The 18848-nt window shown below is 42.4% G+C and overlaps 1 protein-coding gene across 5 annotated transcripts in view; it reads right to left on the bottom strand.

Moving 5' to 3' along the window:
• RBMS1 (RNA binding motif single stranded interacting protein 1) overlaps nucleotides 1-18848 on the bottom strand; it is a 208102-nt gene that overhangs the window by 61675 nt on the left and 127579 nt on the right. For all 5 annotated transcript variants that reach the window (XM_090045624.1, XM_090045627.1, XM_090045622.1 and 2 more), the window contains exon 3: nucleotides 2703-2761. In XM_090045624.1, the coding sequence (XP_089901750.1) occupies nucleotides 2703-2761 (59 nt within the window). The remainder of the gene's footprint in view (nucleotides 1-2702; nucleotides 2762-18848) is intronic.

Genomic DNA, 18848 nt, shown 5'->3' with positions numbered 1-18848 from the left:
TTGAAATACTACAGAACAGTTCTACCTGATCAGTTGTACCAGTTCTACCTGAACAGTTCTACCTGAAATACTACAGAACAGTTCTACCTTCCAGCTCCTGATGGAAACATCAGGAGCTGGAAGGACCCCTCCAGTGATAACAGAATTAGATTCCAATAGAGTTGCATGGAGATTTATTATTGCCTTTATGAGAGTTACCTTACAGACTAAGAGTTTCAAAGGAGTTACATATTCTTGTCCTCCACTGAAAATGAATGGAATTAAGTAGCCTATTCCATTAGGGACCTTAGAAAATTAGCCATCACACAATAAACAGTCTTAAAATGACAGCACTTATTAAGCTCAATTTGGTAGCAACAAATAAAAATCCCAAGACAGCAAAAAATAGCCCTACTGTTTTAGGAAGCAATGCTGTTCTCTCTTAGGAAGTCTACACTTAAAATGGCAGTGTAGTTAAGAGCTAAATTTGCTGGCTTTAAAGTAGCCAGTTTAGGTACTAGTATTAGTCTATGGTTAACTTTTGAAAAACAGAACACATTAAGAAAACAGTACTGTGTAGCGTAACATGTAGTGTTGTTATCGTTTATTCAATTTTACTAAGAATTAGGACAAATTAGCCTATGCTGAATTCCACATTGCCAGGCAGCATTTCAGTGGTACCAGAGCTGACTTGTTGAAGGCCAGATTAGATGTTTCCACTATACTGTAGTTATACCTATGGTAAAACTGGTAAATCAGTAGGTCATTCTGAGATACTGTCTTGTTGAAGCATCTTTCTTAAAGATAAGATGTAAACCCAAATCCATGACTAGATGCATTCGTTAAAATCCTGTCACTTCTTGCATAAATGATTACTGTTGCCAATCTTTCATCCAAATTTCAGTGGGACAATTGTATTCTGCCCACCTATATTCCCACTACACTTCCAGTACAGAGCAGTCTTCTTGTCTCGGGTGTGGTGTATCATGGCTCTGGACTGTTAGAACAGTGCTGCTTCTTCTATTCTAGTTGAAATGCTTCACATGTGTGTTTTAAAAGCCCTCTGCCCCTGTGGTGAGCTGAGGAGAGCCACTGAAAACCACAGCTTCCCCACCACTTGTTCCCACACAGCACAAAACAAAACCCAGAAATTAAGCAACAGAGCTGCATAATGTGGCCCTGCATGCATTATTGAGAAGCATGCCTAAGACAAAGTCTGAGAAGGCTGTGGGCACATACTGAGGATCACTAAACCAGCTCCCCTCATGTCCAGGTTTTGGCACATGCTGAGTGAAAGCCAGTGGGCAATGCATGCTTGCTGGCATTGCTCCCAGCTCCCCAGGAAGGAAATGCAGACATACCCTAGGAGCCACACTAGTTAGAAAGGTATTATGTAAGCATAAAGTATTTATAAATGGGTCACTGTTGTGCTATGCAGATGTAGATAAAAACGCAATTTCACCAACGACCCTTTCAAATACTAAAATATAAGGCCTAAAAACACAATAAAATGTGCCTTATGAATTTTGTTGGAAGAAAAACGTGTACCAAGATACAGGAAGTAGTACTGTTGTCAAATGGGACATTGTAAATCAAGTTACTTAAAATAATATCATAAGCAACTTTCTATTGCAGTATTTGCATGATCAGAGACATAAAAAATGCCATTGACTTGATGTACCAGGATTCTGAGTAAAGGTATATTGATGAGGTGCTGCTGTCAAGTGCATTCATAAACTGAAAGTACAGAAAAAAGATATTTTTCTCTATTTTTCTCCCTTTAATTTCACCAAAAGCTTTTATTATTTATAATGCTAACAGGTAAGGGGTTTAGAGAGAAGTGCAATTTTTGACATGACAGCATTCCCTTATTTGATGAAGATCTCGTGTTTAGAACCTATTAGGCTCTACTGCATACCACCAAAACTAGAACTCAATGAATGATAATGAACTCACTCCTGCCTCAGACTGTCAACTTTGCACTTAGTCATGGGGTCAGTGTTAACACAGTTATGCCACTGACTCCATTCTTCCCTTTGCACAGAAATTACCTCCTTATTCTCAGAAAGAATGCCTTAAATCTCCTTCTGGACCTCCACCCACTATTCATGGTGTTGGGATATGACCTCATCATAATTATATTGGATGCGATAGGTCATTGAACAAAATTAATGTATCCAGTATAAATGAAAAAGTTTATTATTTTTTCCAGCTCTAATTATGTTAGTGAAAATGAACCCATTCCCTACCCCTAATACATTCAACAGGCATAGAACAAAAACACAATTAGGGTCTTGTAACATGTGAGTAAGTGCTGCTTAAAACTATTCTATTCTAATTAATAGAACTAATTTGCACAATATGTAATCTTTTCAGATACTTAGTACAGTCGAATGTTCTTTTGTAAGGCACTATAATCTTCCCAGGCAAGGAATAAAAAAGCTGTTTTTTAACTCCATTTTCCTTTTTAAAGCAGGGGCTAAATAAATGTCAGCCAGTGCTGTGATTGTTAACTTCGCTGAAGTCATCTGAAGTTTTGGCACACTTCTGCGATATAGGTTATCTGCCAACTCCACTGGGGACAAATATAACAAATATGCTGATGCTAGCCATCATTAAAATTTGATTAAGAATTAAATACTTAAAAAAATAAGCCAATGATAGGTTATTTTATAAAAAATATGTAATACACTTAAGCAAGTATAATTTTAAAATAAACATACCTTTGCATTTGTTTGTTGTCTTATCCAAAATAGCTTTTGTGGATACAATTTTTCCATACCTAAAATTTTACATAAATAGAAAAGGAAGTTAAACTTGTCATATCCTGTTACAAGAGATTTAGTTCACATAGTTCTGTCAATATATCATCTGTATACTTTTAACATAAAAATTATTTAAAATATAAGTTTACCTAAGCAACAAAATATAAAAATACATTGTAAAAAATAATTAAGGATAGAGAAAAAACACAACACTGAATTGCAATACTTATTTTAGTTAAGGTACAAAATTTCCTCCCTATAGGGAAAAACATACCATGAGTATTATTTAGATGAAAAATACTGTTAAAATTGAGCCTATAATTTTTTTCACATTTTATTAATAGCACTTTTGTCCTTTTTTCATTTGCAGGTCTTATAATACTTTACAAAAATGGCCATAAATTATTATTCCTATGTTACATATAGGGTAGCTATAAGACAAAAAAAAAAACTTTGTCTAAACCGGGGGGGAAGTATAATAAAAGAAACAACCCTATGATAGCTAGTGTGCGTTAAAATCCTGGTGCAGACAAGACAAGTTGTTGTTCTAACAAGTGTTAACTGGCTGAGGTGTGTTCTGGACTTCTACAGCTAAGATATATGGCAGCCAATACTTAAGAGAAGCTGTCTATGCTAGGATTTTAAAAACATCTTAGCTGACACCTAAAAAAACAAAACAAAAAGCCAAACTACAAATCATTCTTTTTCCTTGACAATCCTAAAAAGACAAAAGCTTCTTTCCTGCAAGGTGATGAGTAACTCATGAAAGGTATAAAGTTGGATAGCTAGTTGGACATTTTCAGCCTGAATGGTTTTCCGACACAAAATTTACATTCACTAAAACTTTCTTTAGGAACATTTCTATTTTCTGCATGAAATCACTCTCAAATCCATAGATCTCCCGTTCTTTGGCAGTCCAGGCTCCCAGGTCCTGTGCTGTCTGCAGATAGACAGTGAGGACACCCAGTTAAATTAGTTACTTGTAGAAACACAAAAACATTGCTTTCATAATAGTTCAAGTTTCTGATACAAGTCAATACAGAATTCAGCTCCATGAAAATTTTTTGCCTTTAGGATATTTTTGTCCTGATTTAGGATAGCAATTTGCTAAAAAATTGAACTTTTCCATGGAGCTCAAATTCTATTTCATGGCCAGCTCCAGTGCTGCACAGAATCATAGAAAATTAGGGTTGGAAGGGACCTCAGGAGGTCATCTAGTTCATTCAACTCCCTGCTCAAAAAGCAGGACCACCCCAACTAGATCATCCCAGCCAAGGTTTTGTGCAGACAGGTCTTAAAAACCTCCACGGATGGAGATTCTACCATCTCTCTGGGGAACCTGTTCCAGTGTTTTACTACCTTTCTGGTGATAAAGTTTTTCCTAATATCCAATTTAAACTTTCCTTGCTGCAACTTCAGACCATTGCTCCTCGTTCTGTCATCTGTCACTGCGGAGAACAGCCTAGTTCCTTTCACTACGTAAGCACCCTTGAAGGCTGTTATTAAATCTCTCCACAATCTTCTCTTCTCCAGACTAAATAAGCCCCGTTTCCTTAGCCTCTCCTTGTAAGCCACTTTCCCCCAGACCTCAAACCATTTTTGTTCCCCTCCACTAGACTCTCTCCAGTTTGTCCACATCTACCTTTTTTTTGTATCATATGCAACTCTCTTTTACTTGAGACATTCAGTACGTCACAAATGCAGGTGCTCAGGCCCTGGTGTCACATAGCCAGTCACTGACAAAATCAAAAACGGAACGTGGGTCTCCCAAACTGCACGGAAACACAACTTCCCCTACCTGCTTTCAAACTACTCTTAATGCATACATAATTGTTTCACAAGACAGACAAATATAGAGCATAGCTGACTCCACAGAGCAGAAAAATATATGGCATTACATTAACATGAATAACAACATTTTGTGTGCTGGGAGATTCTTTTCATAGTTCAAGACTGTAAGCAAATTGAAGAGTGCTAAAAATTCTTCACAACCAAAAAGGAAGCTACTTCACGGTCAGGGCGGCTAGGATCTGGAACCAACTTCCAAGAGAAGTGGTGCTGGCTCCTACCCTGGGGGGTCTTTAAGAGGAGGCTGGATGAACACCTTGCTGGGGTCGTTTGACCCCAGTACTCTTTCCTGCCATGGCAGGGGGTCGGACTTGATGATCTGCTCGGGTCCCTTCCAACCCTACAAACTATGAAACTATAAACTATGAAAGAGAGCAATATAGCTAGCTTCACTGACTATCATGTAACCGCAACAGAGACAACTTCTAGCTGCCAAAATACTGTGTGGAGCTCAGTAAGCACTTGACAACTATTTAGAGAGCATGACTAGGGCAATGTCTGAGATGACAGCAGCAACAGCAGTCTGAAGGTTATTTCAAAATATTTGAAGAAGTGCATTTTTCCAATATACTGTGTACTGTAAAGCATGTTATAACTTCTCAAAGTATTCAAACTGTTTCTTACTTACAGATGAAAGATACACAAAATACACTTTGTGAAAACATTGAATCCTTTTTCTAATTTAAGTACTTGTCCGTTAAAATAATTCTCTATTCCTTCAACAAGTTCTAGCATCGCCGAGCTGTGAATACTGGCAACTGCAAATTATGAGTGTAACTGCAACTGGAAGTATTTTTGGGGTACATTTCCTTGAATGAGAAAGGGATCTGTGGAAAACTTCATATTTAAGATATTGCATAAAAGTTGCGAAGTGCAAGTGAAAGCATCTGAAAGACAAATCTAGTTTAACACCCTAAATATATACATTGTTTCTAATATGCTATGCACTTTAGAGCCTGCCAATGAGTTATTACAAAGAAATGTATGACTCGAAGGTACATCCTGGACCACTTAATCCAAATCCTGCACTTGCAGGCACTTTTTAACCAATGAAATACCACAAGTCACCAGTTCAAATTCCAAGGAAAGATATCTGGAAACCAAGAACATCCTATAATTTGCTACAGGTAAGAGCTGGGGAGATAGTGTTCTGACACTGCAACCACAGGCCTATAGCTACCTAGTATATACTCAGACAATCCTACTAGGAAAAAGACCTCATCGTGCAGTGGTGACTCAGGGAGTTACAACAACTCAAGGAGTTTCAGAAGATTTCTTTCATAAGAGACACAGATTGTGTGGATACACATACAGAAAAGGTGATAAAGGCAGAGATCCCTGGATACCCACCTGGGGCAAGCACCACTGGTCCTTGGCCTCCAGCCCTATTGCTTGCACCTTAGCCTCTTTTAAGTTAGCATGGCTCCTACAAACAACCAGCTACCTTTAAAATCTACCAAGAGGTGTCAGTAACACGAAGCTGCGAAAGTTCCTCTATCCCTGTAATCAATTCTGTTTCTCCCACGGGCTCCCTACAGATTGGTACTCTGCAGTTTTGATGGGTTCACCAGGTTACAACATACCTTATTCCCATACTGCCGCCAAAGTTAAAAGTCAAGGGGTGCCTCAAAGGTAAAAGTTAAGAGGCGCCTTTCTGGATCACAGTAAAGCCCAAGGATCCCACGTACGTTTCTCAACTAGCAGTTCAAAATGATGATACAACTCCAGGTATTTGGGTTTTATTTCCTTACACTCTGGTGCATTGCCCGTTTGCCCAAAGGACTAATTCTCCATGCTCAGGATCTCAGGTAGTTTCCATGCTCAGGATCTCCACAAAACTTATTACCTCTCAAGATTCTAGCAAGCTGAGCCATCTTGGACACATCCTGCAGAGCCTTTGCTTTGGTCCCACAGACCTGTTGCACGCTGAGTGGGTCTCTCCCTGCCAAGAACTGGGTTTTCTCCCAGCAGCTCTGCCAGCTCACTGCCCTTACATTTACGTCTTTTTTTAAAGCAGATTTAAACTTGGGTCTGAGGAAAACAGGTCTGTTAAACTGGATGATAACAGGCAGCACGTATTTCACACTGACTAGTTCGCCAACGGTTTCCTTCATGCCAGTGGTTCTCAACCCTTTTAAAGAGTCAAGGAAAACCTCAGAAATGCCAACACTTAGTTTTCACTCAGTTCTTGACCTTGGAATAATAGTAGAACAATTTTTCTGTTGCAAAGATCTCAGAAAGACTACAGCAGGGCAGAATGTATTTGACACTACAGATTCCTATTTGAAATCTCTGGGTTCATCTTGTTAATCATGTGTAGGTATTTGCGCACCTAAAAACTTTAATATTGCACAGGTAGGCAAGGTTCTTCAGGAAGATGTGGTATCTTTTATTAGACCAACTAAATAGTTGGGGAAAGTTCTTTTCAAGATTTTGGGCACAAAGACCCTTCCTTGGGCATTGGGAGACTCTGCTACTGGTCTCAGGTCTCCAAGGTAGAAAAGACTACCTTTATTTTTCTACCTTGGAGACCTCAGACCAACAGCAGTCTCCCAATGCTTGAGGAAAGGTGTTTGTGCCTGAAAGCTCATGAAGAACCTTTCCCAGCTATTTAGTTGGTCTAATAAAAGATCTACCCAAAGAACCTTGTCTGCCTATCTCCTTAGACCAACATGGCTACAACCAACACCCTGCAATATTGCACAGGACCCTTAAAAGGATATCAAGGCACCCTGGTGAGAATCACTGCTTTATACCCTCAATATTCTCTCTGGAAATGCCTTAACTCTGGTTCCCCTCCTTGCAGTCTCCTTGATTTAACTAAATTCAATTCAATTCAATTTATTAAGGATTCTGGCTGAAAGCTATGCTCCTGAAAACAAAATAACACAGACATACAACTATAATATAAATTTAAACAAAAATGACAAATTCAAATATAATAATAAAATGAGGCCAACCATTATAAAAGCATTATGCCTACTCCTAGAATTAACACAATCAAGTACAAATACGGTGATAAATCAGATCATGAATCTATAAAAATGTTGTGCATAGGTCCACAATCAAGAGTAAAAAACAAATAGTGATAAACTTTATCAGTCAACAGTAAAGAATGTTTAGCTCTGATCACTTCAGCCTTGTAAGCAAAAAGTGTTAAATATGGATCTGCTTGCTGGAACAGCCATATTAATCTCCCTCTATTTGAGAAGTATGTCAATATCTGCAAGAACGGTGATAAATACTTTCTCCTTATGTCATTATATAGAGGACATTCTAAGACATAATGAATAGTGTCTTCCAAAACTCCTAGACAGGCTGGGCAACATCTTTTAGCCTTGGAATGGAAAGTCTACATCCAGCCAAAACAGCTGTGGACATCTGTTCAGTCCCGAGTCTAGTCAAAGAGGTTTGCTATTTACTGTTGAGATCCAGCTATAAATACCTTTCTCCCCACAAAATCTAATTTCCAAAGACTATATAGATGGGCGATGCAAGTAGCCCTGGCCACTGCAAAATCATTCTGCCTGGAAATATCATGAAACCTCTGGAAAACTCAAACCTTTTTTTTATGGGGGGGAGAAGTCTGTCATGGTTTTTGACATGATTTAACTCAAAGCAATTGGATGCAATAATATCACACCAGTAAACTGGGGTACACAGAGCAGTTCTACAATATAATACAGATGTCTCCTCTTTCTTAACACCCTAGCATTGCCGGACCACCAGGATAAAACCTTAGTCACAGCCAGATTTCTGTGAGGGTCATGCAGCCCTGATAGAATTCTCTCTTTTGAATCACTTTGTCTAGGCCAGATTTCTGAAATTACAAACTCATAGAAACCTGAGGGACCGTGATGGCCCTTTTGGGTAGGTACCATACTGTAATGTGGTCATACAAACTGTCTAACAATTAGGGCTGAATGACCGAAGATAAGAGCTTCTGGTGGACACACTGGAGATGAGAAAATATGCTTACGCACTGAACCAACACATGCAGAACCCTACAGACATATGCTGCATAGCAGGGGTATCAAGTATACGGCCCATAGGTTGAATCCAGCCTGTGGAGCCCTGCCATCGAGCCCCCAGGGGCTAATAAGACCCACACAGGGTGTAGGACATGTTTGTAGTGAGAGGCTGGTCCACGGGCCAGATCCAGCCCACAGATCCCCTCCCCAAGCATACCCAACCCAGTAGCTGGCTTGGGAGAAGCACTGCATGGTGTGGATCCCAGACCAGCTAGAAAGGGAGCCACGCACAGCAGTTGCTCCCGCCAGTCTGGGGCCCACACTGCACGTGGCACTAGCAGGTTCTATGTGCAGCATGGGTCCCAAATTGGCTGGAACAGGCACTGTGTGTAGCATAGTACAAGAGCTGCCATGGCAAATACCACATGCAGTCTGGCCAGGGCTGCCACCACATGCAGCACAGCTGCTGCTCTGTTGGACTATGCTGCACGCAGCGCCCATTCTGGCCACTCCAGGATCCGTGCTGCATACAGCTCGAGTCTCAGACTAGAAGGGGCAGCTGCCAGATCAGGTATACTGGGAGAGGCGAAAGAGTCTGTGGGACAAATTCAGTCCATAGGCCTAAATGAGTTTGACATCTCTGATATATAGCTTCTATAGGATATAGCTTCTATAGCCACAGGTACTTTGCCGGGGGGGAGGAGGTTAGCTTTTTAGGAATTGACTGGAATTCTGGGGTTTTGTGGCGTAAGGCATGTGATGCAAACCTTTGCTTTTCAAGGAGTTTAACATGATGAAAATCAGCTGCACTTTAAAATGACACGAGGAAAGAACCCACCTTGACTTTCAGATTGAGCCTTGCAGTTAGAAAACCTCCATCTTTTATTTATGAACTGGACATGGAATGCACTAGGGAGAAGTCAAACAGGAAACTCCACCCTGCCATTTTTAGAGTCCTTTTCAGAATAGAATCACAGCAAGGAAAAGTACACTGCTTCAAAAAAATATCTCAGTGTTGAATGACCACAGAATAGTATGCATTTGTAAAGATGAGGAATGGGCATTCTAAAGCATTTATCTGCACAGGATTTTTTTCCCTTCCAAATATGCTTCTTCAAAAAAAATGTATGCCAAAGAAATACAGCACAAGGGTGCATGGGTCTGCATTGTCAATGTGTCTCAAGCTACTTCTCTTGAGAATAAGTATATACAACTTTACCTTTTTTCAAAATGGTTGTAAAACATTCTGTGCAGCTATCCCACACTGCAGTTCTCTTTTACCAGGCTTTATACATCCTGGGATTTTTCTCTTGGTATACTGTGAGCTACATACCGGAACCTACTGAAAATCTGGGGGGAGGCCGAGTCAAATGAAACACCTCCTATGAATCCCCGTCTGGTATCCTATAATTCACTTCTCTTTTCATGAGCCGATACCATTTTAATTGCTGTCAGGCACCAGAAAGAAAACACTAATGCATATGGAGTTCCTGGCTATCATTAGGTTGAACAGACCCTTCTGTATGTATCTGTGGTCACAGAGCCAAATGGTTTTGGATAGCTTGGGAAGACAGCCATGGTTAATATCACAGCAACCTGGGTAGAAGATGAGGATGAAATTGAGCAGTTATTTCACTATGACAGTTTCCTGGACAGGTTTCACCGGTTGCTGTCAGTGGGAGGTTCACCAATATTTGTGTGGGCCACTGATTTGGTAAGGTCCATAATGCTACGTTATTTAGAATGAATGAAAAAGGGAACTCTGCTGTGAGGACCATTATGGATATTAATGGCATTTTGATTCCTTCTGTCATTCTGGGCAACCTTGCCTACCTTCTGTTTCCTTCACTTATAAAGTCTTTCACTGGACTTTTGAACAGGAAAAAGGAACAGTGTAATGGTACTCTGAGTATGTGCACAGACAGCACAGAGCGTGTGGGTTTGGAAGACAAGAAAAGGTGGAAGTAGTTTACAATAACAAGATCTTGAAAGCAAGATCTGCCTCATGACCAGGGATCTGGGTTTTCCGTTTCCAATGGAAAAATGGAGTAAACCACAGATTTTGCCTTTTACTAGAGGCAAATGCAGATTTCTCATTTTACCACAGAAACCACAGATTTTGCCCTTTTGCAATAAGCTCCCTGGAAGCTGGCAGAGTTCCAGCTTGCAGGGAGCTGGGAGGGAGCAGGAGGAAGGTGGAAAGACAGGGGGCTCCATGTGCATAGACATGCACATGGCCCCAGGCAGTCTGTAGGTCAGCTCCTACAGGTAAGTGCGGGGATAGAGGGGGATTGAGGCCCCTGTAGGGAGGAACTTGGGCAGGGCTGGGGCTGCTGCCCGGCCAGGTGGGGCTTGGGACCCAGGGACGCAATATGCGGCTGCAGGGCCCCAGTGGAGAGAAGGACAGGGCCACAGATGGCTCATCTGAGGGATGGGGAAGGCTGGCTCCCTGCTGACGCACGCACTCCTAGAAGGCAGGGGGGACCCGTCACCCCCCAGATCTGTACCTGTGACAGGTGCAGGCTGTGGGATTGAGCTCCCACCCTGCTTCCCTCCCCAGGGGACTTCCTAGCCTAGTGGGTGAGATCTGGCATGACTAGGGACAGCGGGGCCGCGCAGGGATCCCTCACTGCTGTGAGCTGTCCTAGCAATGCACCTCCAGCTCCTGCCGCTGCTTTGAGGGGTGCAGCCCTGCATGCAGGAGCATGGAGGTTTTCTGCATACCTCCTCCACTCCCTGCCATGCTGACTTTGGGCGGGGGGGATGAGAGAGAAGGGGAAAGCAGGGCAGCAGAGAACACATTGCAGCCCTGGGCCCCAAACCCCACCCAGCTGGGCAGCAGCCTCAGCCTGTGCCTGCCCCAGGTACAAATCTGGGTGCTGTAGGTCGCCTCTGCCCCCTGGGAGTGCACACAGCAGTGGGGAGCTACCCTGCCCAAGCTGGCAGCAGGGGGAGAGCAGGGGCAGGGGGCTGCAGGCATTAAGAACAGCCAGAGAGATAGATGCCTCTAGAATGGTATCCCAACTAGTATAGGAAACTGCTTCAGGGATGTTCCTACTCTGAAGTCTAGAGCATAGTGGGAAATTGATGAATTAGTAGCAGGAAAATAAATGAAATATGTACATGTAATTTTTTTTTTTATTACAAACCTATTTTTTTCCTCAGAGGTACAAGAGGTGGACATCAATGAAATTTCCCTGCCAAGCTTTTCACAGTAAAAATGCTGGCTGACTTAACATATCATACAAACCTAAAAATCAATAAAGCTTTGTCAGAATATACTGAATAGCTCTACTGGCAGGCTGATGACAAAGTGGGAATTCCACTGTAAATCTAGGGACTGCCGGTATCCTATATTCTCTACAATGTGGGATACATAGCTGATTATGTCACAGGGTTATGAACTTAGTGATGCAGTGTTTTTCAGCAGAATCATTTGCTTCTACATCAATGGCAGCTACTCCTGCATTCACCATACATAAGGACCTACCTAAACTGCAGCAGAAGTTTGCAGTGCAGCAGTGCCTTTCAACTCGGTCTTTTGGCTGTGTCGCTCCCACCACCGCTGAGTGGCTGAGTCAATTCATAGTGTGGTTTTTGCCTCTTGGCCATGGGGGCAGGGAAGAAGGGGACATGAAAAGACTGAGCATAAAGTTGCTGTGAACTTCTGCCAATTTAGATAGGTCGCTAATCATACAGGGTGGTCAAGCGTTGGAAAAGGCTGCTTAGAGAAGTTGTATAATCTCCATCCTAGAAATTTTGCCAAGATTAGTTTGAATCCAGTAGAATTAACAATGTTGAATATCAAAAATAAAGTTTGGCTGACTTAACAAAGCATACAAACTTAAATGTTAAATTTAACATGTTAACATATCATACAAACTTAAACAAATAGCCACAAATGTTATACATTGTGAGTTTCAAAACTTCCTAACTGCAGAAATTTACCTCTTGAAATACAAAGGGAGCTCAAAACTTGGTACGCTGATCAAACTGGTTAAGGTATCTTTCTCTATTTTTTCTTTTTTTAATCAGCCTTTATAATACGTGCCTCCACTGAAACATGTTTGATTTTTCAAATCTCCCCTGGTGCCATCATCTTGAGCATGGTTGAGGTGTATGTGATTGCACACCAGGGAGAGAGAATAATATACTAAAAGAAAAAAAGCAGTGGGGAGGTGGCATATTTGACCAGTGTCTGCTGAATGCAATAATTTGGAAAATAAAACTTAAAAAATAGCTTAAAATTCTGGCCTGGTTGCCATTTTCAGTATGTAAATGTATGTGTTTGGAAAAGCGGGCAGTGGGCAAAAGGTTACATATTAGGCCAGTACATAGAAGAAAATTGTTTAAAAATTTCTCTGCAGATGTAATGTACGGTAGTCTGTAAACAGACATGTCATTGAGATGGGCCTGATTTCCCAGGTTTTGCATGGATCAAAACAGGTGCGCCTCAGTCATTTATCCATGTTGTCCTTCCAACTTAGATTGCTGTTCTTCTGCCAGTATGCAGTTAGCAGGAGCACACACCCTGAGCAGCTTGTCCCTGAAATGATCTGCAATAATCCTACAGACATAGATGGTCATGTCCTTGGAAAAAGTGTTAGCATATTTCATCCTGCATACTTCAGGGTATGAGCAAGACAACAGAGTTGTACATCTCTAGGATTTCAGGAGAAAAGGCTTTTTCCTGGGACAAATGCAGTATCAATTTACAGCTATACAGTAACATTACACATAGTTTCAGGCTGTCTGTTGGTTTCAGACAGCTCTCCACCAGGTTTTTGGAGGACAACTCTAGCACCTGATCTCTGGCTCAGGGTTTGGCACACCGAAGAGATTTGCCCTCCAGGAGAAATTCCTCCTTGTTCTTCCTCCTCCTCTTTGTGAAATTGCATGAGTGCTACCTGCCAAACCCTCCTCCTCAGACTGTCCAGTAGCCCAGGTCAGGTTAGGTGTAGTGACTTCCTTTGTCGAGATTTGGTCCAGGAAGTGGAAACATTACTAGAGGTCCTGTTATTGTCCCTTGTATCATCGTTTCTATACTGAAGCTCTTTTCCTCTATGGTGGTGGCACTGTTCCATGACCCAAGATAATTTTTTGGGGCTCCAAAAGGTCTATCATTATGACTGCTAACTACATGAGTCTAGATGAGTTTCTCTCCCCAAAACACAAGAAAATTCAGAAAGAATCATGTGGAAGCATCATCACTGGCAATCCCTTGCCATTGAGGACAATTGTCTTCCATTGCCACCTTATCTGTGGGTCCAAAGATGGCTGACAAAGCCAATTCAAGATTGACAGGTTCTCCTGCAACTCTGGCATGTGCTTCTGTGAGGTGGGTGGCTCTGGTTTCTTGATTTGGTCTGCAACACGCTGTTTCTACTACTACTTTTTTGCTTCCTGTTGTCATCGTGAGTTTTCAAAGTACCAAGATCCTTACAGCAAAGGATCTTCCTCCATATGAGAAGGTCCTGGGCGATAGTCTCCCAGAGGCTGATGTCAAGGTTGCATTTTTTCAAGTTGACATCAAGGACATCCTTGAAGCGCTTTCTCTGCCCTCCTCTTGAGTGTACGCCTGGACTGGCTGGAAGAATAAAACTTGCTTCAGGAGCCTGGAGTTGGACATCTGGATGATGTGGCTAGCCCAGTGAAGTTTCATAGTTTCTAGGGTCGGAAGGGACCTGAGCAGATTATCTAGTCCGACCCCCTGCCATGGGAGAAAAGAATACTGGGGTCAAATGACCCCAGCAAGATGTGCATCTAACCTCTTCTTAAACACCCCCAGGGTAGAAGCCTGCACCACTTCTCTTGGAAGTTGGTTCCAGACCCTAGCCACCCTGACCGTGAAGTGTCGCCTCCTGATATCTAACCTAAACCTACCCTCTGCCAGCTTGTGACCGTTATTCCTGGTCACTCCTGGCAGTGCTCGGGGGAACAGTGACTCCCCCAGTGCCTGCTGGTCCCCTCTGACTAGTTTGGAACAGGCAACTAGATCCCACCTCAACCTTCTCTTGTGGAGGCTGAACAGGTTCAGGTCCCGTAGCCTGTCCTCATAGGGCCTGCCCTGTTGTCCCCTGATCATATGAGTGGCCCTCCTCTGGACCCTCTCCATGCTGTCCACATCCCTCTTGAAGTGTGGCGCCCAGAACTGGATGCAGTACTCCAGCTGCGGCCTGACCAGTGCCGCATAGAGGGGGAGGATCACCTCCTTGGACCTGCTCCAGATGCATCTGTGGATGCATGACAAGGTGCGGTTGGCCTTCCTGACTGCCTCTCCACACTGCCGGCCCATGTTCATCTTGGAGTCAATGATGACTCCAAGATCCTTTTCCGCTCCCGTGCTGACAAGAGGGGAGTTCCCCAACCTATAGGTATGGTGCCGGTTGTTCCTCCCAAGGTGCATCACCTTGCACTTGTCTGTGTTGAAACCCATCCTATTCTCGTCCGCCCACCCTTGTAACCTGTCTAGGTCTGATTGTAGCCTGTTGCATCCTTCCAGTGTGCCCACGTCCCCCCACATCTTAGTGTCATCAGCAAATTTGAACAGGGTGCTTTTTACCCCCTCCTCCAAATCGCTGATGAAGATGTTGAACAGTGCGGGCCTGAGGACCGAGCCCTGAGGAACCCCACTGCCCACGTCCTTCCAGGTTGAGCAGGACCCATCCACTACCACCCTCTGTGTGCGGCCCTCCAGCCAGTTGGCGACCCATTTGACTGTGTGGGTGTCGACACCACAGCCCCCCAGTTTCTTAATGAGAATGGGGTGAGAGACAGTGTCAAAAGCCTTCTGGAAGTCCAGGAAGACTATATCCACTGCTACCCCTGCGTCTAATGATCTGGTGATCTGATTGTAAAAGGCCACCAGGCCTTTTGATGTTGGATGATCATTGCTTCGATGTTCATGCTGTTTGGTTGTGAGAGGACCCTTACATTAGTGCACTGTTTTCGCACTAGATTCAAAGGATCGTCCACAGGCAACATTGATGGTACTTCTGCAGCAAGTTGAGGTGTCCCCTTGCATACTGCACATCTCAGCTCCATACAGTAAGGTGGGGATCAGGACTGCTTGATAAATCATGAGCTTGATTTCAGATCTGACGTTGTGATCTTCAAATACCCATTTCCTCAGGCATGAGAAGGCTGCACTTGCACATTTGACACAATGTTGGATTTCTTGATCAATAACATCCTTCCCCTGTAACTGCATGAGATGGCAAGGTATGGGAAATACTCAATGTTCTCCAGAGTCTCATGATAAATTTGAACTTCTGGAGCTGGGGACTGTTCTTTTGAGAGCTTTTAGATAAAGGACCTTAGCCTTCTGAATCTTAAGCATCAGTCCCATTTTCTTGTATGCTACAGGAAAGATGATGATTGCCTGATTCTGAATGAGCACACACTACAGCATCATCAACATAGTGGAGGTTAATGACTGAGGTCACAGTGGTCTTGGTTTTGGCTTAGAGTAGGTTGAGATTAAACAGCTTACCACCCTTTTGTGAGTACAACTACACTCTTACTGGAAGCTTGCTGGTGGCAAGATGCAGCATTGCTGTAATGAATATCAAGAAGAATGCTGGAGTGATAATGCAGCCTTGCTTAACTCCCATCTTAACCTCACAGAGCACAACAAATACAGGCATATAATTCTGGATGCATGAACATGTCCTGAGCTACAAATGCAAAGGAACACATCTGGCTGACCACTGGCATTTAAATGGGCACTGTGATCTTAAGCAGTAGAGGGCTCATACAGGTTTATCTCAGTGGGATAGCAGTTGGAAGACTGTCAAAAGCAGAATACTTAATCCACAATATTACAACTGCCATATGAACCCCAACAAAATTAGTTTATTCACTCAAAAATGCTAAGCTTGATAAAAAAAAACAAACCTCTTTCCATCAGACAAGGCCTTACTATGTGCACCATGTGGATTCTATACAAACAATACAAATGCTGTTTGAAAAGGGGAAGGAAATACTATATTTAACATATACCCCTAAGAAAGGCAAGTCACAGCAGTATGAGCAACTTCTACAAATTAGAGCTTTGATGCTTTCAGAAGACGGAAACAAAAATAAAACAAAGAACCCCTCCAAAACTTTGGCACACCCCATTTTTGAGCAATGTGCCTTAAAACATTTTATATGAAACTAGGGCCCTTAGCAACTCTATGTCGTAATTCTTATCTCAATAGTGAGAAAAAATGCCAGTCTGACCAGTTCAGCTTGCCTGCGGTACATTCAAGTAATACCAAGTGTTAAGTCAGACCTTCATCTCAGTATTTTGATTTGGTCTCAAAATGACGATGATATTTTGTCTGTTTCAGGAAAAACTATTTTATGTGGTGAAACAGGAACCAATCATAGAAAGCTAGTTAGAGTGCAATTTCTACAATTATTAGTATGAATCCAGACCCTTGATTGTGCATATTTTTTCCAATGCCAAGTCTATTCTATTTTGCTGGAATCCTGAAAGTGAATTCTTTGAGGTGGAATGTGCAGAAGATGAAGCACACAGAAGGATGAATGCATAGAATTTGTATTACTGGATAATTAGGAAAAGTTCTTGGCTTCTTAGTCAAGAGATTAAAAAACCGTCATTATTTTACAGGTAGATTAGTACTTAAGCTGTGTACACACATTCAAATCATTTAGGACAACTGTACCAGATTTATTTTCCTGAAAGAAAAACTGACCTGTACAAGACATTCAGAGAAGCACAGAGCCTGCTAGGGGTCCCTATAGTATGCAGCTCTCAGAAATTTGCAGGCTTTTTTTTTTTTTTTTTTAATGTGAATGTAGGCAGGGGTCCTCAGGACCAAGGAAGGTGGGGCAGGGTTTGTGCTGTGCAGAGTCCTCCAGCCTTCCCCTTCCCCTGTGCTGTGTTTCAGCGCAGGGAGTATTCTTGTATGCTTCCCAGCATCCAAGTGGTGCAGTGTAATTCAGGCAGGGAACAAGTCCTGAGCAAAACATATTGCCCTAACTTTTTCACCACTGGGTTTTGTCACCCAGAAGCACTCAGGATGTGTGTTCTGCTCCCCACGTGGCTGAGACTGACACCTGCTCCCCATCCCTCTGTGGAAGAAGCAACGTGCACACTGAACAGAAATTCTGTCTCCCAAGAGATTCTCCAGGGAACCACTTCACTTGGGTTGCTCCCGAGTCATTTTTCTCCTAGAGTAAAATCAGTTCTTCTACTCTGAGAGAAAAATTACAAACCTCTGTACACTCGTGGTTTCTCCTGAGAGAGCGGGGACTCTCCCTCTGACGTGCAAGAGGAAGCAGTTCTAGAAGCTCTAATGAAGGATGAGGGGAAAGGAGCTTTTACTTTATTCAAGATTTATTACATTCATCACAAAGTAGTAGTGTTTCCCAGCTGTGGCTTTGTAACAGTCTGCAACATTTTGCAGACTCCAGTGGAAAACTGCTTCCACTGTCAAATTTATGTAATTAGGAAATGCAGCAACACAAAGCACCTAAAATATTCTTCATTATATGAAAGAGAGGTACAGGCATACCTCGTTTTATTGCGCTTCGCTTTATTGCGCTTTGCAGATATTGCGTTTTTTACAAATTGAAGGTTTGTGGCAACCCTGTGTCTAGCAAGTCTATTGGTGCCATTTTTCTAACAGCATTTGCTCACTTTGCATTTTTTAGCACTAAAGTATTTTTTAATTAAGGTATCTACATTGTTTTTTTTAGACATAATGCTATTGCACACTTAATAGACTACAGTATAGTGTAAACGTAACTTTTATATGCACTGGGAAACCAAAAAATTCGTGTGACTTGCTTTATTGCGGTGGTCTGGAACATACATCTCCGAGGTATGCCTGTAGTTAGCTGTGTTGGTCCGAAGTCAAGTAGAAAGCACCGCAATTTAGGCGACTACAGCAGTGTAAGAAAACCATGCTTCAGGACCTGACACCCACTCCACCCAAGTCATAAAATGATTTAGCTGATAATTTTTAATTTCCTCACCACCAAAATAACTAGGGGAAGTTGTGAGTAATTTCTGGCAACAAAGAAGAGATAGGGGTGACAGGAATCTGAGACTAAACCAGCCAGAACAAAGACTTTTACTCTGAGATCCTACAAGCCCATTGTCCCACACTAAGTACCTGCGAAGTACTTAGATAGCACTTTTTCCCTGGGACAGTTAGGACTAATTAGAGTTAATTGCCATGCAAGCTGAATGTATAAATAACTGTCGGGAGCCTGTTTTGATGAAAGTCAAACCAGTAGATGTTTTTAGCTTCTGAGACCAAATCAGCTGCAA

Source organism: Crocodylus siamensis, chromosome 4 (assembly GCF_052110815.1).
Source record: "Crocodylus siamensis isolate JL-2025a chromosome 4, ASM5211081v1, whole genome shotgun sequence".
NCBI classification, from domain to species: Eukaryota; Metazoa; Chordata; order Crocodylia; family Crocodylidae; genus Crocodylus; species Crocodylus siamensis.
The sequence above is the reverse complement of the archived record's forward strand: the minus strand, read 5'-3'. Positions and strand labels throughout refer to the sequence as shown.